Source organism: Uloborus diversus, chromosome 1, assembly GCF_026930045.1.
Source record: "Uloborus diversus isolate 005 chromosome 1, Udiv.v.3.1, whole genome shotgun sequence".
In the NCBI taxonomy this organism is placed as follows: Eukaryota; Metazoa; Arthropoda; class Arachnida; order Araneae; family Uloboridae; genus Uloborus; species Uloborus diversus.
This window is the reverse complement of record NC_072731.1, coordinates 27,076,841-27,099,643: the sequence shown is the minus strand read 5'-3', so window position 1 is coordinate 27,099,643 and position 22,803 is coordinate 27,076,841. Positions and strand designations below refer to the sequence as shown.

Genomic DNA, 22,803 nt, shown 5'->3' with positions numbered 1-22,803 from the left:
CCCTTGCGTAAGTTGAGATTCCACTGTAAATGCGGATGACATTCATACCTTTTTGCTTAATGGGCAAATTTTGCCTGAAACAGAAACATTTCTGTTTCATACATTTCTATGACACTGTAATATTTATTATTAGTCAGCCAGGGCAGTTCAGTGTCATCCTTTTCCATAACATTTACAGTAGCTTCCATATTAGGAGGATATTGGCACAATAATCTTATTGACATCTAAAATGTTAATCTACGGGACATTCTCTGCTGACAGAAAACACAAACAGGGTATTACGTGGCAGTTATCGCTTATTCTTTTCCTTCTAAGCCATGCTATAATGAAAGCAAAAATGGGAAATGTGAACATTTCGATGCAGAAATCGCTAAAAACTACTTTTTTTTGTAGCAAATTATTTGCTACTCTACTTTTTTCAAAAATAGTGCACTACACTACAAACTACTAAAAAATGTAGCTACTGTCTGTTCTCGAACTCCGCGACTAGCAGCTGCGAACGGTTCCAATTGAGAAAGGGGTGATGGTTGAAAGATGCACATTTCCCGATGCATTCAGTTTTTGCTTGCTCGATACTTCCTTCTTGTTATCACCCCTGTTTTGATAAAATCGGAAGAGATCTTACGCATGCGCAAATTCAAGTAAGGTTTCGCGTTAAAATATCGGACAGTATTACAGTAGCGTCGCTACTTGTAGCACACTACTTCCAATCACTGACATGTAGTATTAGTGAAATAAAAATTTATAATATAGAGGGAGATGAGGTCTACTGGTCCACCTTTGTACTTTTCATTTTTTTATCTCATCAAAAAATTAAATGAGCAATTTGATTTTCAAACATGAATTTCATTAAATATTTCTCATCATAACAGATTTTTTTGAAAATGTTCAATTCATTAAAATTTTTACAGAAATATTTTAACAGAACACTGAAGCGGACCAACGGGCCTCGAGCACGGGGACGTTGGCTCATATCACAAGAAGAAGGGACGTTGGCTAATATCACAAGAAGAACTTCTATAAGAATTTTAACTAACTTACGTTCTTTTGTATTTAGCATTAAAAACAATTTAAGATCAGTAAAACATATTAAAATATTAAATTGATCAATTTCTACAATTGTGCTACTTATGCTAGAAACACAGTTCAGCACAACTTGGGTCTTCATCAACTTCACTGTAGATTATTACTAGAATTTCGCTTAACTTATTCTTCCCTTTTTTTTTCTTTTGTGGACTTTTCAAAAGTAAACTGATTTACCCAGCCTTCTTGGTCTGAAGAAATGCTGTCATATGTTGTTTTCTTTATGAAAAAAAAAAGAGAAAATACAAATAATTAAGAACTAAAAGAAGTTACTTTAGAAGAGAAGTTCAATTTATTACTAAACTCTTCCTTAAAACCATTTAAAAAAACCCATGACAATGAAGACTTATGAAAATTACTCCACACTAAAAAATAGCAATAAAATTTGTTTTTGAAATAAAATTTGTTCAATATAACTGTACCATGGGATTTTGTTATAGGATTTATAGGACTACGGGAGCTATTTGTTCAATTGTACCAAAATAAGAATTATTAATTATATTACAGTTGTTCTCACTTAATCGGGTAACCGATAATCGAATAACCTGCCTTTAGGAATATTAAGCAATGAAACAAAAAAAAAATTCCCTTAGCAATAATGTTAAATTCGCCACTTTAAGAAATATTTCTTTCATCAATACCCTGCTTACACATACATATTCAAAATTTCTTGAGCTAAATTCTTTATTCCAAGTTGAATTTTTTGCCTCTTTCTGGCAAAAGATCACTTTTAACAAAGCACAGAAGGGGCTAGGCATAATCTTAGTTGGCTTCTAGCTGTAATCTTATCTGAGCCTGTAAAATGCATCAGGGGTTGGGTGCTAAGAGAGTTGAAAGAATTGGACCACATGCAGTAAATGGGTATTAAAATGTTTCTTTGATTGGCTCTTTGGTCCTGTCCAGTCCCGTCCCGCCTAATGTCGCAAGGAACTCGGCTACTTTGTCCTGTTTCTGTATAGAAAATTGGTTCCCAGAGCTATTTAATTCTTGTTCTTGAAAGAGATATTGTCTCAATGACATTGTCAGACTTGGCTTGACTGTTGACGAGTTTCTGTAGATGAGAGAATAAGGAAGGGCTTTTTCCTGAATTGGTTTAATGTGGATTTTTTCTTCTGCTTTGGACTAATTGTATGTTAAAATGAACGCAAAAAAGAAACGGTGTAAGCTCATGCATTAAATTAAAAGTTTTGGAAGCAATTAAACATAAGAAAAGACAGACAGATATTGCAAAAGAAATTGGGATTTCCCAAACTCAGGTTTCAAGAAGAAACCAAAACGTAGATAAACTGAGGAAGAGTTCTTTCAGAAAAGATAAAACTTAGTAAATATAAAATTTTTATGCATTCATTTATGCGGTGTGTATATGTAATTTTTTTATAATTTACATAAACACATTAAATATTTTAATTTTGGTGAAATGCATGTCAATATTTAAGTAACGAAGAATCATTTACCATTTATCATATTAATCTTTACTAATAATTAGAGACGTACCGAGTAGCACTTTGGCCGAGTAGCCGAGTACCGAGTACTCGGCCTTTCACTACTCGGCCAAGTACCGAGTTACCGAGTACTCGGCCAAGTTACCAAGTACCAATTATGTTTTAAGAAGAACCACCGACACACATGTGATGAATTTTGAACTTATTGTAATAGTAGTACTCCTTGTCCATATAATATTTTTTAAAACTAAATTCCTGCTGAAATTTAATTATGCATTATATAAACAATTTTGTTTGTGTCAAAAATTTTACAAAAAAATTATTTTTAAAATTAAAAATAAATAAATAAAAGGTATGATTAATCAAGTTGGAATTGAAACAATATACCAATCAATTACCTATAGTTCTAGTCTGCCAAACATAAATAATTTTTAAAAGCAGATAAAACAAATGTGCAGGAACACTGCAGACACGTGTTTCTGTCCCCCCCCCCCCCTGTTACAAAGATTGTCTTTTTCAGTGCATAACATGTGAGCTAAAGAATGTAAAGACATTTCATAAAAAAATCCGACTTTTGTCAGATGCCTTTAAATTCACACGCTCCCATTTTGTGCATTGAAAAAGGAATTCCTTGTAACGCCAAAACACGTGTCTGCAGTGTTCCTGCACTGTGCTTTTAACGTTGTTTTATTTCCTTTAATTTTTTAAGCAAAGGTATTTTTATATTTTTCATAACTAATTTTTCTTTGTAGCAAAAATCCATTTTTAATGTTAATATTTCATATTTTCTATACTTACCTTCTTTGCATAATTTTTAAAAAATAAGTTTTATTAACTTTGGGGACATTAAAATCAAGATTTATTCCATTGAAGCACTACAAACTTCATTATTCTCAAAATTTAAATTTGACTTATAAATTTTAATTGTAAATGATTGCAGAATATAATGCTTGCTCTTTTTTTTTAATGAATTTTAGTATCTGTCTTGGACAATATTCAATTTTTTGCAACTACTCGGTATTGGCCGAGTACCTGATCAGAATTTGGCCGAGTACCGAGTACTCGGCAAATTGGCCGAGTACCGAGTAGTTGCCGAGTACTCGGTACGTCTCTACTAATAATAAAGCTAAAAGTCTCTGTCTCCAGGATGTCTGGATGCCTGTAGGATGTCTGGATCTCTGTGACGCGTACAGCGCCTAGAGCATTCAGCCGATTTTCATGAAAATTGGCAGGAAGTCAGTTTGTAGCATGGGGGTGTGCACCTTGAAGCAATTTTTCGAAAATTCGATGTGGTTTTTTCTCTATTCCAATTTTAAGAACAAAAATATCATAAGATGGACGAGTAAATTACGAAATTATCATAACGTGGAACTGTAACATTGGCACAAGCCAATTGGCGAGAAAATTCACCATACATTATTTGTAAATATACAGGCGAACCAAAAGACCTTTTAATTTTTCTATTATCGGCAAAGCCGTGCGGGTACCCCACTAGTAATGAATATAATACCAGCAAGATACTTCAAAAGACAGGTTTCTTCTATTCTCTGTGTAATCCAATATCCCGCTCAATCAAATCCAGCATGTCAGAACCGTTGACATTCGTTTAAGCAGGGCTGACTGCCGTATTAAAATTATTGGCACCTGTCCAACTAGCCCCACCTTTCCCTACATACTGGCTTTGGGAAGTAAAAAGAAATGAAATGGGGAAGAAGAGAAAATATCCAATCATCATTCCAACAGCTTGACTAAATATTGGCTCTAAAGTTAAAGAAGAACATTAAGTGGATAAGGTGAAACTATCACTTTTTCTGCATTTTCTAACAAAATTTTACTATACAGTTGTCCCTCACTTCGACTTTCGTGGCTTCACTACATCACAGTTTTTTCGCTCTTTTTTTTTTTGAAATATAGTAATTAGCCTTTTTTATGCACTCGTATAAACGTTTTCCAACAAAAGAATAACAAAGTATATCTTTCAAGTAAGGTAAGCTTTTCTGAGGGGCTGTAGTTGTACTAGTTGAGGGAGTGGAGGTATAAAATCGCCGCAGAAAGTGTAGCGAATCGGTTTCATTTTAACCGTTAAACACTATAACTGGAAATATAAATCACTAGAGGAAAAATAAATCTGTAAATGGTGTTCAACAGTGTACTAGCTTTTTAAGTTGTATGCGCAATAACTTTAATGAGGATAAATGTAGAAAAACGGGGGCACATACAGTCGCTAACTGGCAATATATTCTTCATCGAACAAGTTAAGCTATTTTCATAGATTAATAATAGTGTGTAAGAAATGCATGTGTGTATGTAGTTTTATTTCATAATAATAACTATGTGATATCTATTACGTCTAATATATCTCATTTTCTCATATTTTGTGTAATATATTAAGTAAATCAAATGTAATGGTGGCTAAGGGTGCTGTTTCATGTCTAAAGGGCTCAAACTATTTTAAAAACCTATTTAAATTGTCCTAAGTAAGTTTATGCGCTCTAGTTAGGAAAATATTTGGTTTATAAATACAGAATCCTACTTCGCCAAAATTCAGCTATCGCGGTAAAGCCTGGAACGAATTAACCGCGATAAACGAGGGTTGACTGTAGACTTCTTCTTAATTGCCCACTTCGGAAAAGCAGGTTGAGCATACAATTTAAGTTATACGGTAGAAGATATTTATATTTATATGTTAAAAATTCACTTTTATTAGTCAATACTCACAGTTGGGGCTTGAGAAATTGAACTGAATATGCTGGTGGAAAAAATCACTAATATCTTGAACAATATCATTCTTTTCCACAGCTATATGTTCAAAATATAAACTATGTTCTCTTTGACAGATGCCTAAAATTAATGAGAGAAAAAAATACACATCACTTATTTTTAAAAATAACTTGTCACATACCTAATGAAATGATGCTGTTTCTCTGTGTCCACAGATAAACCAATCATAAACTTGTTAGTTAAAAATTGAATCAATAAAATTATGTAAATTAATCAATCAAAGCATCAACGTTAATTAAAAAAAACATAAAATTGTGCACTCAGAATCATATTAGAGGCAATGGTGTGTTGGTAGTGCTAATGGAAAGAAAAAAAAGGGGGGAAGGATCAAAACATTATAAGAATTAACAGTCACAATAATAAAATACACATAGAAAAGTAGTAATTGTTATTCTTAAGAGTACAACAAATTGAGAAACCAAAGCTTTCTATAAAAAAAAAACATAACACAAATTTCAAAAATTGTAATTTATTCAAATCATAGCCTTGTTTATTGCTAAATCAGAACTTAAAAATGCTTAATCAAGTGTGCATTTACTTTATTAGGATAAAATATACTATAAACTGTGTATGATTTAAAACACAGGCTGATTCGTTTTTTTTTTTTTTTAACTTGAACATTGGGTATCATTACATATGTGGATAATCTACAGTGAAACTATTAATTTTACTCATTTTCCAGTAAAATTTTTCAATAGGCTTCTTCATAATTGTCCACTTCTGAGAACAAAGACTGTATTTGTTGGACTTAATAAGTATTTTTTGCCCAGCAAGAAATTTTTGGAAATTTTGTTATCTTTATTTTTTTTTATTAATTTTCAATACAGTGAATTTTTGAAAGTTTTGATATTTAATTGCCAAATAATTGGAAAATAGCCAATAATGGCTGATATTTCAAGTTGGCCTAGAAAAAATGCCCTAATTTTCAGTATTTGCTAAAATCATTATTCTTTACATCACTATTTAAATTCACAATAACACATGTTTGAAATACTGGATAGCATCCCTACAAATACAAGAGTTAAAGCTCTCATTGTCAAATATTTTTCTAGACTAATAGGCTATTGTCCAACTCATGGGCGTCGTGGCCGGGGGGTCCGAGGGGTCCGGACCCCCTCAATAATTGAGGGTCGGACCCCCACAAAAGTTGGAATTAGCAAAGATACAATCCATTACTTTGGGGCAGTGGCGTAGCTAGACCCGACTTTCGGGGGGGGGGGGGGGGTTACTTATTATATATATATATATATATATATATATATATATATATATATATATATATATATATATATATATATATATATATATATGTATATATATATATATGTATATATATATATATATATATATATATATATATATATATATATATATATATATGTATAATCGCTTGGAATTTTTCCCTTTTCTTCTTTTTTTTTTCTTTCTCTTCTCTCTTCTTTTTCTCTTTTTTTTTTTGAGACTAACTTTTCAGAGGGGGGGGGGGGGGTTGTCCCCAAACCCCCCCCTTAGCTACGCCCCTGCTTTGGGGGAACTTACTACTGTTTTAATTCCAAAACGAACTAAACTGCACAGTTACATAACATAATTTATTATATGAAATGCAGTTGCGAAATGTTTAACTATTACGTAATTAATACAAAATGAAATTCGCTAGCACAAAGCTTAGAAGCAAAGAATTGCTGCAGAAGCGCTGCTAATAATAATCAGAAATCTAAACTACCTCGCAAGAAGGTTCGTAATTTCGGTTTTTATGGAGAGGGGTGGGGGCGAAGGGCATATACTCAATGTAAAATAGATAAAAAAGAAACATAATCCAAGCCTAAAGCTTGGGCTTCAAATAGACAGAAAATGTACTGAACAGGAATTCAAGACGAGATAGTACAAATGTTAAGGTTTTATCGTATTGAGAAGATCAATAGAAATCTTTTTATTTTCTCCGTAATTTGTGATAGAAAAACAGAAATTTCAGGGTTATACATTATGATCAGGTTATTAGACGCTTAAGATCCCCAAGAAATTATTCTGGGTTTCTACAAAACTCCTGCAACAGCAGAAGAAGTCTTCTCATAACTGTTGATCTGTCGCCTCCTCTCCCTTTTTTTAGAAGTTGCCCTTCCAATTTCATTTAAATGATTTAAAAATTAAAAAAAATAATAAATAAATAAAATAAAATAAAAAAACGAAGAAAAACCTTCAGTCTTAAAAGTGAACAAGTAGATGATAAATTAGCAAATACAATAAAAGTGAGAGAAAAAGTATTAGTTTTCTTTTTCTTATTATTTTTTTAATGCAATCTTAAAATATTATTTAGGAACGAGATTCTGTATTATTAAATTACCTTACCTGGACACCTGAGATATGTTTTAAATAGAAAAATGCTGAAAAATGCCTAGAGCGATTCTAAACATTGTAATGAATAATCACAGCAGAAGTTCTAAGCGCTTGAATGTAAGAAGAAAAAAAGTAAAACAAAAATTTATTAAGAGTTACAGGAGGAGCGATTTTTAAAATGAAGTGAAAAAATAGACCTAAAGTATCAGTGTAAAATATTACATTAATCCAAAATATTAAGTTTTTTACTGAAGCCCAGATCTATTTCAAACAAATAAACTATCCGGCTGGAAATTGAAAATGTCTGTTTGGAAAACCAAAGCAGTCAAATGGTTTTGAAAAAGAAAAAGACTCTCCTCAAACCTTATCCCTTCAGTTTACTTTATCAGAGGTAGCCAAAAATTGTGTTTTTTAAACTTTGATTTTGAAAGAAAGCTAAATCTCATTCCTTCTATAACGTCAGCAACGATAGCCTACAATTACGTATTTAGAGTTTCAATGTCGAAAAACTTTCAGGAAAGCCCCTCCCCCTCCATAATCCTGGCAAAACACCCACTCCACACAATCAAAGATTGTCTTAACTTTCGTTTTGAGGGCTTCAACTGTGAAAATATTCCAGAAATCCGCTAAACTCCCTCTCCCACTAACAGCACTAAAGAGCGTTTGAAACTTCGTGTTTAGACCTGCACTTTCGAAAAAGTTTTGGGGAAGAAGTCTTTAAACTTCTTTATCCAACACCATCGAAAGTCCTCTAAATTCAACTTTTCCGGAGCTTCAATTTCAAAAAAGTGTTTGGTCCCATAACATGGTCTACAATTGTCTTTTTACAGCTTCCGATTTCGAAAAAATTCTGAAGAATGCCCCCGAATCTCTCGTTTTCCAAACATCACCAAAAATCATCTAAAACTGCGTTTATGGAACAATAATTTCGAAAAATTTAAGGGGAAAATAACCCTATGCTCCCTATTTCTGGGTTAATATTATGCTTTAATGGGATAACTAAGTTCAAAATACACAGAAAACGATTAAAAATAATCTTGTCTTGCAACGCTTCATTAAAGTATCTTACAAAAAAATTCGCAATGAGAAAATAAGCAGTTATTTTTATCACATGTACTGGCAAAAAAAAAATGGTGGAATTTAGTTTATTTAGTGCAAATATGCTCATAAAGATGTTTCATTTTTCAAGATGATGAATTAAATAATACAATGTTAATCCATTTTTAAATACGTTTATATACACATACTAGCAGTACATGTGCGGCGATGCCCGTGCTAAGAAGTTGAAGGAAGTCCGTTGAATAAAAAAATCCACGATCCCTTCCATCCTTTCTGATGTGAAATGAACATTTTTCTTCAACTAAAATGCATACACACATTTTCAAATATCTATTAGAGTCTCTTTTGAAATAAAACAATTCACCAAAACATATAAAAATATTAACAGTAGCTTTAAAACTCAAAACAATCCTTCAACTACTTTGTTCATCGCTTAACGCGCCAAGCAACCACGCTACCGTAACCCTTCCCTTTAGCGAGTGAAGTGTTTTTTTCCCTGCAATTTAAAGTGTTTCGATAAACAAACAATGCTATAATAAAAACGTTATAATGGACAATCACAATTGAATAATACGACAAATCAATTTACTTAGATAAGTAACTATCTTCAACTATAAGAGCAAAAACAAGCGTTATAGAAATAAGGAAATCAAAACATGATAGAAAAATCCTACAGAATCAAATTTTGTACTTGAATATTGAAAAGAAAAAAGAAAAAACCGCATTCAAAAATCAGTTCGCGGACCACAGCAGTCCCACAATTGCGTAGCTATCAACACTGTCGGTCAGCGTCTTCTCGAGTTAACTTACCCCGCCATCTATTAGGAGTTCATAGAACTACACTTACCCCGCCATCTATTAGGAATTCATAGAACAAAACAATTAATTAAACATTCAATTTACAATTACAAATATTTCGGGAAGGCGGTCGAACGGGATAAAAAGTATCCTATGTCCATCTCCTGATTCTAAGCTACCTGCCCACCAGTTTTCAGCCAAATCTATTCAGCCGTTCTTGAGTTATAAATAGTGTAACTAACACGACTTTCTTTTCTATATATAGATGTATATACTTATTTTTTGAAGCAAATTTATATTGCAATGTTAAAGTTGGTCCCCCCCAGTGGCGTACCGAAGGGGGGGCGGAGGGGGCGGTCCGCCCCAGGCCCCGCTTTGACATAGGCCCCTAAATTTCAATTTTTGGTTTTCACCAATATTGTCGCATATCTTGGTTTGAATGCTTAAACAAGTTGGCTTAATAAATCATAATTATTTTAAAGAACAAATATTTGTTCACAGTGACTCCTCTTCGGGATCAATGGAGGGTTTATGATACCCAGGCCCCGCTTTGACACAGGCCTCAAAATTTTAATTCGTTTTCTTTTTCGCCAGACCTGCCTTATGTCATGGTTTAGATAAATAAAAAGTTGTCTTTTTATGTAGAATGAATATTTTCTCAGTGCCTCTTGCCTAAACAAAGAGAGGGCAAATTATGTCCCACAGGCCCCGCTTTGACATAGGCCCCGAAATTGTATCTTATTTTTTTCAATAGACCTGTCATGACATCATGATTACAAATATTAATCAGTTACCTATATATGCTAGTATATATCATAAATTTTGTCAAATAAGACTTTTTTTTCAGTGACCCGTCCTAGTGTACAAAGGCACATGAGCGCTTGGGCCACGAATTTAATGGGGGCCCCAAATTTTTAAATTAACCAAACCTATAAAAATCGTTTGCTTTTATTTCGTTAAGTGCTTTCAGCAGAGTTTTATACATTTTTTTTCAAACAATTTATAAAAATAAAAAAAAACGAATGCATAACAGATGCACGTTTATAATTTTTGATCATTTCGGTACAGAGCTAAAATATCTGTTTTATGTTTTGTTTTGTGTATTAAGACTACGATGGTCTAGACTTAATTCATACACCATTTTTGAAACCAAATTCAAACATATAACCAAGGAAAACCATTCCTAAATGAGCAGTTGTCTATCTGTCTAAGAGCAAATCGGACGGACTCCTTCTGACTCAAGCAAAGGGGACTTCCTTTTTGCTATGCCCCTTTCGACAGCATAAAACTGTTTAATTGGTCAATCCTTCGGGACTTTTGACCTTGACTGCATAATACCTCCTCCCGTCCATTCTATACTCGATTGCAAGCTTACTTGACTATGGAGAAATGAGCTGCGGCCAAGCGAAAGAAATAGTTCCTAGCGCTTTGTCCGATAATCGGGGGAAATTACGTTCTTCGCTTTAGAAATCGGTTCTATATTTTGAATGCCCTCATTTCTACACATGCATAAAAGGTCAGTAAAATGTAGTTACTAATATTTTTAAAAAATATTTCAATTTATGATTACTAATTGAATTTTGTAATGAAGAATTGCAACTTCTATACAACTAGATTATAATTAGCTGCTTTAATTTGTTTTATATTTTTTTAAATATATACTTGGATGTTCAGATGCAATAAATTTTTAAGATACAATATAATACTTTTTTCTGTTTTTGATATTTTCTGACAAAGCACAATTTTATTAAAAATATAGTAACTTAATTTCACTTAAAACCATGTGTATTTACAATAGTGTCCGAAATCAAACCAACACTACCTGAAATATGTAAAAATGTACCACTTAAAGTAATTACTGTAATATATGGTACATACACATAGTTTGAGAAACTTCAGTTTCAATACCAGATAGGCCCCCATTTCGAGTTAGCGCCCCAGGCCCCCATCCATCTTGGTACGCCACTGGTCCCCCCCAATAAATTTCATCTGACGACGCCAATGGTCCAACTACAATAGTTCACGACAACATCTTGTGTGACATGTCTCAGACTTTTTCAGAGTGCAAATAAGTTCAAATAAGAATTTCATCTGCTTGAGTTCTTCTCTGAATTTATGCAGAAAAAAATGAAGCTGTGTCAGGCAAAACTTTATCCAGAAATATCATAGATCGGTCTTTTGCATAATGTTGTCATTACCTTCAAACGCGGTTTCATAAATTACATTCAAAAAGTTTCATAAATGAGAGCTTACCAATCAGAACAGTATTTTTCACAAAACATCTGAACTCTCCAGCTGTGTCTATTTCAACCCATTTTCTAAGGATAAGGTGAAACTTCTCACTGGTTGCTGTTAGAGAACAATTTGTATCTGCAGGTATATAGTCTTCACAAAAGCTGTACCTAAAAAATATAAAATTATTTTTAAAAAAATCAACGAGAATAATTCTAAACTGATTTGAAATAATGTCAGAATATATAGGTAGGTAATATCATATGAACTACAGTGGTCGCCGCTTATATGAATCACATTTTTTCCAAACAGTTTTGATTCCATAAAGAGGCTGATTCAATAAAGCTAGAATTATTTCTGTTTTTGATGATTTGCTTCATTAAAGCGGCTGATTCAATTAACCACTGATTCAATTAACTGGTGTCCACTGTGTTTATTTTTACTTGATGCTAGATTTTAAGAATGAGTCACTTATCCTGAAAAGTAATCACTAAGTCCTCCAAGTTCCCTTTCCAAATCAACTACCTTCGAATCCGCTGGACTAGGGGTTGCTCTGCTCCTGGTTTGAATGAACAAAAACAGAGCTGTCTTCAGGGCTCCATCCAACTGGTTAAATCAAGTATAGTGGTAGGTGGGTCCTGGTGTGTTATGTAATGTAATCTCCCCCGACAGGGAACTATGCAACATTCAGGACAGCTCGTACTGCACTGGGGGAGGGAGCGGGGGATTTTAAACAACAGTTGACTTTATTTTGGAACTGTTGTCTATAGTTGGTCGAGAATTTTTAGGAATCTTTGATATATTGAGGATTTTTAAAGAGATTGTTGACTCTATTTAGAAACTGTTTTACAATTCAAATAGGAATTTTTAGAAGCTAATGTCCTTATTCTAATAGAGGTCTTTAGAGACAGGTGTCATCATTTTAATAGGAAATTTTACATCATTTTTCTCCTCTTTTATACAAGCATGAGTGTTGAACACATATTGCTTCACATAACTTCTACTTTCAAGGTATACCCATACAACGTCAGGCAACGCAGCTAGTTTAGTTATAAAAGCCTTTTTAATTTGGTGTGATTTAAGATACAGTCGGATCCTAACTTACACGAGGGATGCGTTCCAAGATCCCTCGCATAAGTCGAAATTTTGCGTTGTAAAACAATGAATGTTTAGAAATTTTCTATAAGCACACCCAATTATTTCAGACAGGTGTCAACATCCCTCAAATTGTTTCAAACCATTTTTTAACTATATATTACCATACATTTTATAAAGAACCGACTTTTTACTGCATTTTAGAAAAGTGGTACTATTTAACACAAATTACTGTAATGAAACACAAAATCAATGAACAATAGGAGAGATGAATTAAAACAGTATAGTACTTACATTAAGTACATTACTGCGCTATAATAGCAATGAACAATAGATATCGTATAAGCTTAATTTCACTTTTTTTTTATGTTGAAGATAATGGTTTATGCAGTGTGGGAACACTCCTCTTTCTGGCCACTTTAAGCCATAATGAAAGAGCAGCTTCAATTTTCATGATGTTTGCACTATGCTCAGACACTAATTGCGAGCTTATTACTCTTCGAGCATTAAAACTAAGTTCTGAACTTTTACGGATTTACTTTCATAATGTTTTTTTTAATGCCCCGTGTCGAAGATTTGCTCCTATTTAACTTTTGTGCTACCTTCAATCCACTTTTTAATTGTTCAAGCACATCGAAAATCTTGACCTTTTCTTTAATTTTCAGAAACTTTCTCCTCAGAAACTTCTCAGAAACTTCTTTCCATGTTTGTCAACTTTAGATAAAAAAGCGTGTTTGGGAGCCATTCTATTTTATCAATATTCATATACAAAATGTAAAAAAAAAAGTTAAGAATCGGAACGTTAAGGGGGTCCGGGACACATTTTGAAATTTTTTTTATTATATACTTTAGAGTTTTGAAATTTTTTGCACTGATTTACCATTTATTCAATAAGCAAAATCATAACATAAATATGAAAAAAAAAAATTTTTTATTTAAATTTAATTAGTTTAAAAAAAAAATGGGGTTGCTTTAAATTGCTATAACTCAAAATATTCTTGATCAATTTTCAATTTTTTTAAAATAAATTACGCACAAATATCTAAGCTTTAATTTTTATTTGGCGATTTTAAAAATATTAATTCAAAAAAAAAATAAAAATATTTGAAGAAAAATTTCGAAAACTTCAAAGATACTTTTTAAAAAAAAAAATCATAATTTTTGCTGTAAACGTTTTTTTTAAATTCGCCGAATAAAAATTAAAGTAAACTGTTTGAAAAAGATATGCTCCAAGTTTCGTTACTTTATCTTTATCGGTTCCTGAGTTATAAGAGTTTGAATGCAAGAAATCGGGAAAAATCGCATCATGGAGAAAAACGCGTTTAAAGTTTTAAAATTAAGTACACATTAGTTAGGTGCATGCAACAAAAATAATTATATCTTTCGTTCTATTTAAGATAGAAACAAGATTCAAATGTCCTCTTAAGCAGGAAGAAACGGAGTAATTTTTCACATGATAAAAAAAATTGCAAAATTTGACGATTTTTGTGTCCCGGACCCCTTTAAGCAGGTTTTCGTATAAACTAAAGCAATGCGTTGTTTAGCCTAATACAGAATGTAATCTTCCGCTTTCAGTGATGCTAAAGGGATGAAAGTCCATTCACGGAACAAATATTCAGTGCCAACAAAGCCCTTTCTACGCTCCGCGGCTCCTTTAAAAAAAATCACGTTGCAGGCGAGCAATTTGCGTCAGCAAAAAAAAATCATTACTCATTAAAAACTCGCATAATAGCCATTTTGCGTAAGTCGGATCGCGTTGTAGCAGGATCCGACTGTACCTATTTTACTTGATGTGAAAGCTTTTCACTTTAAAAGCTTTTGGAATGCATATATTAATAAAGAACCTGAAAATGCGTAGCATTAAAATTATTAGTAACGAGATAAAACGAGAGAAGTTGTACTCACGGTTTAGTAAGATCATGAACAATAAAATCAGAGCTTTTCAATAGCAGGTACACATCTGACACAGTGGTACAACAACAACTATTGTTAAATGCTATCCAGGAGGCATCTTTTGGGCTGCTCCAATTCAGCTTTGGGAAAACTTTCCCCGAGAGACAGTTGATAGCACTTTTGATTTGTTCATCAAACTCAGGGAAATGAGGCGCCTGTGAAAACTTGAATATTACTGAATTGTTCAAAAAAGCAAAAAAGAGTAAGAAAAAGAAACTTCTGCATGGGATTCTTTTTTAAATAGTTAATATAGTTACTCATTTCGTTCGTTACTTCCTCTTTAGATAACTGCAAAATGAATGGATGGGTTAATGAAAATATCAACTACCTGTGAACATTACTCTACATTTCTAGACACCCTGGAGAAGAATATTTTTTTCAGTGCTCTGCAACAAACATTGACTGTACTGACAATGTTCTGTAGTATGGTAAGCATGCACTGCATACATAAAAGCATTGGAAAAATATAAAGATAATGAAAGTTTGTACCAAAAGCCAGAAGCTGTTCAAAGGATTACATAATATTTTTGACAGAAAACCAACACAAATTATACATTTGAGGCAGTGAGAAGTAAAGGGATGTAAGTAAACTTTTTCCAGTTTTGAGTAAAACATGTTTAAAGTTCCGACCTTAGGTATGGTTTCATTGTTTTTTTTTCTTTCTAACTCATGCTGTATAGCAGTACCCACCAGAGCTACTAGCAAAGATAATAGAATACTAGTCAAGATTAGACACTCCACGACCGACTTTTAGGTGTGGCAAGGAAAATAAGTGTAGAGGAACCAAAGCTCTACACTCCTTCCCGCCTATTATTCCAAAAAACAGCGCTGCAAGCACTTATTGAATTAAGTAAGTAGATTATGGAAAAATTTAATGGCAACACTGAGAGAGTTTTAGAGAGGGAATAGATTTCGGATCATGAGCGCAAGCTCCGTGGAAGCGAGTAATTTGCTGTTTAGAACAAATGGTTTGGTTTTCATCACCAATATGTAAATATGTACATAGTTTTTAATAAAGATGTTAAGTTTTCTTAGAGTCGTAATAAATCTGAATCTATCACTGAACCACCGAATTGATAAGAATTCACTTTTCACCACAACAAGTGTAAATCAGGAATGAAAACTGGTGCTTCAAAAAAACTGACATTCAGAGCTATGGTCGCCAAGTTGAATTGGAGATTCTTGGAATAGGCGTAGGGGTTACAACACTAAGAATATAAAGAAAAAATAGGGAGAAAGGACGGGGATACTTAACCACCACCCGATTTCTGCTCCTGCAACAATGATAACATTTTTCTAATTGCTTCCAGATGTTATCTTGTATACTAACGGAATTTTGAAACTCAATTTACACCCTCTTCCTGGGGCCGGATTCTTTTGAAACTCAGTTGCGAAGCGCAGTGGCGAGTCTAAAACGGTACGCTGATCAAGCGACCTCATGTGTCCTCATATTAATATGGAGTCCCGAAATTCGACTACCTAAAGTGCAAATACATTTGGAGTGGGATATCAAAAACTGAAACTAAACAAAATAGTACATGTCCCTCTAATTTTAAATGCCCCTTCAATTCAAACGCTTCTTCTTATTAATGCTTTAAGTTTATGCAAATAAAATTTAAAAAATTAAAAAAAAAAACAATGTTGTGAACTACTAAGAATTTTTCACTTTAAAATTTACATTTATTCCTCTTGGTCAAATCAATCTGTGCCAAAACAATTGCACTAATAGGCAAATTATCAAAACATATTTTAAACAAAAGTCTGGTCTTTTATAATGTTCATGAAATTTCGAATACAATTAGGTCCAAAAAAATTAGATTTGTTGCTGTTTCTAATTTAAATAGATATGGCTTTCATCTTCAAGGCCCTATAATACAACTAGTATGTTGTGGCCATCACGAAACTTTCTTCTATATTTTTCTTTTTTTATCTGATCCCTCCCCATGCTTGATGAGGAAGCAATATTCCAAAAAAAAAAAAAATTACATATGCAAAAACTTGACGACCATCCCAATGTCTGAATTATTGCAAAAGCAAAGCAAAGAGCGAAAATTGAAAGTTATTTTAAAAGCCTTGCTTGAATTAATTACCAATATTTCACTTGTTAACAAACATAAGATGGCAACAGTTAAAAATTTTAAATCATTGAGAAAATATTTCCGATCATTTCCATACAATTAAAATCACGAGAAATACGCAGACGACAATCTATTACAATTTATCTTTCTTATTGTTGCATTAATAAAGCTATTTTTATTCGCAAAAAAAAAAAAAAAAGATTCAACACCTCTTGGAGCGATTGGCGTCAAAATTGAACCAAAGCCTGTTTACGTATGGATTCACATATATTCCAAATTTCAACCAGAACATAGCATTACTTCTTGAGATAGGGCACTCACAATGGAAAAAAAGAATGGGTTATTGCGCTTCCCCCTTTTCAGCTGTTGACACCAAAATAAAATCAGCTCTTATACCCACTAAGGGCTACTTGCTGATAAATTTTTCTTTCATTCCGTTCATTATTTCTTGATATACAGCAGTCACAATTGACGACAAAAAACGTTCTATAGCTCAACCCCCGTTTGAGTTATTGACACCAAAATTGAATCAACACCTGTTCCTGTTAATGGCAACATATTAACCAAATTTTGTTTGATTCCGCCAGTTACTTCCTGAGGAATAGCAAGCACTCGTAACTCAAAAAACGTCCCATTGCTCCACCCCCCTTGGAGGAATTCGCGCCAAAAACCAATGGGCACAAGTTCACATAGCGGCACATATGTGTAGCAAATTTCGTTCGATTTCATGCGGTAGTTTTTGCTGTAGAGCGGCCACAAAAAACTGGTCACACACAGACGTGACACACACACATACACACACACAGACAGACAGACATTTTCCAAAAATAGTCGAAATGGACTCAGCACACCTCAAAACGTTCGAATCCGTCAAAATTCGAAATTCGAAAATTTGCACGAATCCAATACTTTCTTCTATATATTAGATATAGAAGAAAGTAAAAAGTGTGGAGCTCCTCTCTCAAAACATTTTTTGGGGCATACTTGTATCCTTCTGTTCATTTCTTTGACATTGGGGCCCCTTTCAAACTTGGGGATAGGGTAAAATGATCGCATTAGAATTCATTTAAAATACACATACAATTTTAAATATTTTATTTTGAAAACAAATGAAAAATCAAGACTGCTTAAAATATACTCTCCTCCGCAAAATAAGTAAACTCTACTAATAAATACTAATAATACTATTAATTAATAATAGCTAAAATTAACCTTAAGCCTTAAAATAATCATTAAAATAAAAAAATAAAATAAGTGAACATAAAGTAGCGTAATTAAAATAAGTTCCATTTTCCAAAATAATTAAAAACAATACACGAGGCAAAAGTATTGAAACTTCAAGCACGTAGTGCATTTGATGAAGCACATGTTGGCGCATTTCCAAAACATAATTTGTTTGTAAAAAACATATAAATAAGTAAATAACCACGTCAATCAGCACAATTTGCAGATTACTGCAGATACGTGTTTCGGCGTTACAATGGACGCATTCTCAATAGAAAAGAAATGAGCTTTTTGAATGAAAAGAAAAAAAGAAATTCAACCTCTTCTTGGATGTTTTTTCATCCATAAGCTCATTTCTTTTGCATTGAAAAGGATGTTCCTTGTAACGCCGAAACACATATCTGCAGAAATCTGCAAAGTGTGCTATTTGGCATTGTTATTTCTTATTTTACATTTTACACCAAGGTATTTATTTAACTTATAGTTCATTTTTTTACCCAATTAATATACAAAGTAAAAGAAAAATAAATTCAAATAGAAGAGATCTTTGAAAATTCAAGAAAGTTATATTAAGATTCAAAATGAATCAAAGTTTTGCAGACAGAATTTCTTTTTTTAACGAAAAGTAAACTTTTAGGTAAACATGCATTTGTCTGTATGCCTTTAACTCAATCACCTCTGGATTAGGAATACCTCAGGCCTAAGATGGTAGCATTGGATTCGGAAATCCAGAGAAAGTCATTCCGCTGTATCTCATCCCTCTAACCCTTAAGGGGACATCCAGTCCTGAGGGTATCATGAACCCTGTATGTCCTAAGGTCACCAAGGAGTAAGCATTAAAATTATCAACTGTCATGCAACACAAGTGGCAAGCGGAAGTTGGCAAACAAAACGAGCAGGGACTGGAGCCCACTGGTGCAAAATTAAGAGGAGCGGGAATTTTAAAAATAGTTGTCAATTCATTGAATCTACCGAATTTGTCGCCCATCTCACTGTGAAAAGTGAAGGGAAATCTTGCAAGATAAAAAAATTTAAGTAATGTTAGTAGTCGATGAGAGAAGAGTACGTAAAACCTCATGAACTTCTATATAATATTGCAGCGACCGATCGCAAAGCGATAAAACTAAACAGCAAAATTTTTACTAAATGAGCAAAACATTAAAGAAATTTATTAAGAATACTTGAAAAATGGGAGAAGCAAATTGTAAAGTCAAAATTAACAGGAGAATTAAAGTGTTCCGCTGCAATCGGGTGTCCGGATTTCGTTCTCGATTCAAAAACCTTGATATCTTCCTTCTTTTTAATCAATAAAATTTGTAAAAGATTTAAATTTACATTGCACTAGTAATTTGTTTGACCTGAAAAACAGAATATTTTGTGTTTCTGTACTTACAAAACAAAAACTAAGCAATTTTAATCACTTTTAAGAGAATTTAAAAAACAGGAAAGAAAAGTATGCACATTTTAAGGACCGTATGAATCCTGCTCCCTGCTTCCCCCCCCTCCTACTGTGCTTGATTCCGTTCATGTATGCACCTAAGTATTTAAAGTTGGGAGCTTCCTTAATTTAAAGTGTAACGTTTTTGGAATGTTTTTTACCTTGGTAAAAAGCAAAAAGAAAACACACAGGCACAGGTAGCTGCTGGAGCAAGTGCTTTTGACCTCTTAGCCACTAAGGACTAGGACTCCTATATCAATTTCATTTATTTATTTATTTTCTAATCCACTTTGCAGTTTTTTTCTGCAATAAATTTGAGAAATTTCGTTCAGTAAGTGTAGGGAAAAAAATTCTTCCAATTCAGAAATAGTCTGCATATCTCTTCAAAATCTGCCACATGTGAATTCAACAATGAGGAGAGATATTTTTTATGTAAACAACGAGGAACCAGATATTTTCTACTTAAATAAGAAGTCAAGGGGGGAAAATAATGACGCCTAGAGAACATCACCCCCTGAGACAGCGCTATAAATGAAGCTTTTGCTGCATGACAATTTATTTTTAATTTTATTCTTTTTAAAAATCTTTGCAAAAGCATTGATCTCTACAGAAGTGTCCAGTCTTATGCGAAGCTGTAGGGTCTTTGCTACTAGTACCATCTGTTGCCCTAAAACAGGGTAGAGGTTCTCCTACTATCAGGGTTCGAAAATATCATAATATTTTCAAAAATATCAAAAAAATCCAATATTTTGATATATATCGGATATTTTAAAATGTAAATAAATGCCGATATTTTTAATTAGCACCAACTAAAGTCTTCAAAATAGAAAATGCATCCTGAAGTTACTCTTTATTTTGTTATATTATAATTACAATATGTAGACTTAAAACTAAGCTTTCTTTCATTATTTATTCAGTTTACATTTCTATCAATTTTAATGGAGCTAATTTAGCATTAGCTGTTTTACTCATTTTTCTTCTGTTAGCTACTTTTAGTCATATGACTCAGAAATAAAATGATATACATTAATCAGTGCACTTTCATAGGACATTTTCACTTTTTCTGAGCAATGTTTAAAATTTAATTGGGCACTTTTAATATGAATTAAAATTGTTACATTACTTATAATTTCATGAATATAAAATACAAGTAAAAAAGGAACATTATATCACTTTGTTACATTAATAATGTATCAATGCATCAAAAAAATATAGTAGATAACTTTTTAGTTATGTTTAATAATAAATGAACACCATTACTATGATTAATGTACTTCTTATATTGATAATACCATAGTTGAAAAAATAAATATCAAAATATCGTGATATTTTCAAAATAAATATCGTATGCATATCATGATACATAATTGACTGATGTATATTGGGGAACCCTGCCTACCATTTGTACTGATTATTTCCAAATTTTAAATTTTGGCACTTACATCCCTTTACTTCTCACTGCCTCACTTGATGTCTTAGAAAATATTATTTTTCATTGTCAAATTTTACCTCAGCTTCATCATCTTCAATGCTATCCCAGTCATCCTATAAAAGCAAAACTCTATTGTAATGAAAGAATTATAAAAAGTAAGAAAATTATAAAAACAATAGAATAAGAGATAAGTACTTCTGAATCACTTCCACTTTCCTTCACTTCAACTGTATATGAAGATCTAAAACAATGACAATAAAATTTTAAAACTAACAAAAATAAAATGTTACACTACAGCACTACACTTCAACTGCAACAAACAAGCTACACTACAGCGATATCAACAATAAAGTTTGCACTACAAATGATAGATAAACTTACAATAATATCCATTTTACAAAAGTAAAAATTTTTATTAATGCTAAGAAATTTTTACTGATGCACATTTTATTGTTGATTTCACAGCGCAAATTAAGAGTAAATTTTAGCAAAATAATAAATTTCATTAACTACAGCAATCAGAGACTCCCTGCATAACAAGTAAGATACCACAATGAACAATCGCAAAACAATAAGTTGGGTGAGCAAAAATTGTACTCAAATATCAATCTTAAGCTAACAAAATCAATTTTAATTAGTTTTCATAAAATATTTTTAAAAAAAAATTAAGAATAATAAAAAGACGGGAGAAATAAGGGCGCCCATATGCAAAATTTTAAGGGGAAGGGGCTCAGATATTTTCCAGATTGTTTAGCAGGATATTTTCCTCATAGAAACCAATTTCAGTACAGATTAGAGTTATTAAAGTTTGACATTTTTAATAAATTGTTCATTAATGGCTGGAGAAGAAATGTTTTTACATTTTTGCAAAGAAAAAAGTACAAAAAGCAAGAAAGTTCCAATTTCTAAGGGGGGGGGCTTGAGCCTCCCCTTGTCCCCTTATAGGGGTGCACTTGGGGAGAAATAAACTGAAGCGGGAGAGCCGGCGATTCGACTAAAACAGAATCAGCTGCCACATCGGGAGAGGCGTCAACTGGCAACTTATTCAACAAAAAAAATCAAGGAGTTCCAAGTACCTTGCAAACAGATTCCCCCCCCCCTCCAAACAGTTTTCGAGGAGTCTGTATGCATCAACTGGCAACTTATTCAACAAAAAAAATTCAAGGAGTTCCAAGTACCTTGCAAACAGATTCCCCTCCCCCCCCCCTCCAAACAGTTTTCGAGGAGTCTGTATGCACCTTGTTTTCTATACAGTTTTTCTACTCATTTGTCAAGACCGAGTGGATCCTCTGCTTGCTATTATAACTGGAGAAATCTACATAATAACTTTGAAAAACCTTACCTTTTAGGAAGCACAATTCCATCTTTTAATATATAAGACACAAAACCATCTGGAAGGGGCAAGATAATGCTGGAGAGGAGAAAAATAATTACATTAAAATGTACTAAATAATGGCTACAATCAATACAAAACAAAAAGGCAATACATTCTAAAGGGTAAGCTCTCAAGAGGTTAAATGGGGACTCAATGCCTCAGCTATTAAAATAATTCAATACCTGACAAGAAATGGAACAGGTGAAAGCTTTAACCCCAACCATTTTGAGACATTTAGAAAACCAGCTACTTATTTATTATTTACTATCTTCATATGGTTCAAAATACATACTGTGCATGGCTTTATGTTTCAAAATTAGGTTGGGCACAGATGTGATATATCCTTTTAGAAAAAAATCTATATTTAAATAAGTTTTATTTTTAAATGCCATTATTCTAAAATTGGCATCATTCAGTTCCAAGCATTTGAAGAAATATGGTATAATTTATCAATGATATCATTTTGGCATATTTATCAT

General features: G+C 32.7%; 1 protein-coding gene across 1 annotated transcript in view; it reads right to left on the bottom strand.

Annotated features, from left to right (window-relative positions):
- The window catches only part of LOC129234502 (cell division cycle protein 123 homolog), a 35,597-nt gene that overhangs the window by 11,985 nt on the left and 809 nt on the right, over positions 1–22,803 (bottom strand). The window contains exons 2-7 of the mRNA XM_054868503.1: positions 22,292–22,360; positions 21,145–21,190; positions 21,027–21,062; positions 14,730–14,932; positions 11,751–11,899; positions 5,244–5,366 (exon numbers count right to left, since the gene is read on the bottom strand). Of these exons, the coding sequence (XP_054724478.1) occupies positions 5,244–5,366; positions 11,751–11,899; positions 14,730–14,932; positions 21,027–21,062; positions 21,145–21,190; positions 22,292–22,360 (626 nt within the window). The remainder of the gene's footprint in view (positions 1–5,243; positions 5,367–11,750; positions 11,900–14,729; positions 14,933–21,026; positions 21,063–21,144; positions 21,191–22,291; positions 22,361–22,803) is intronic.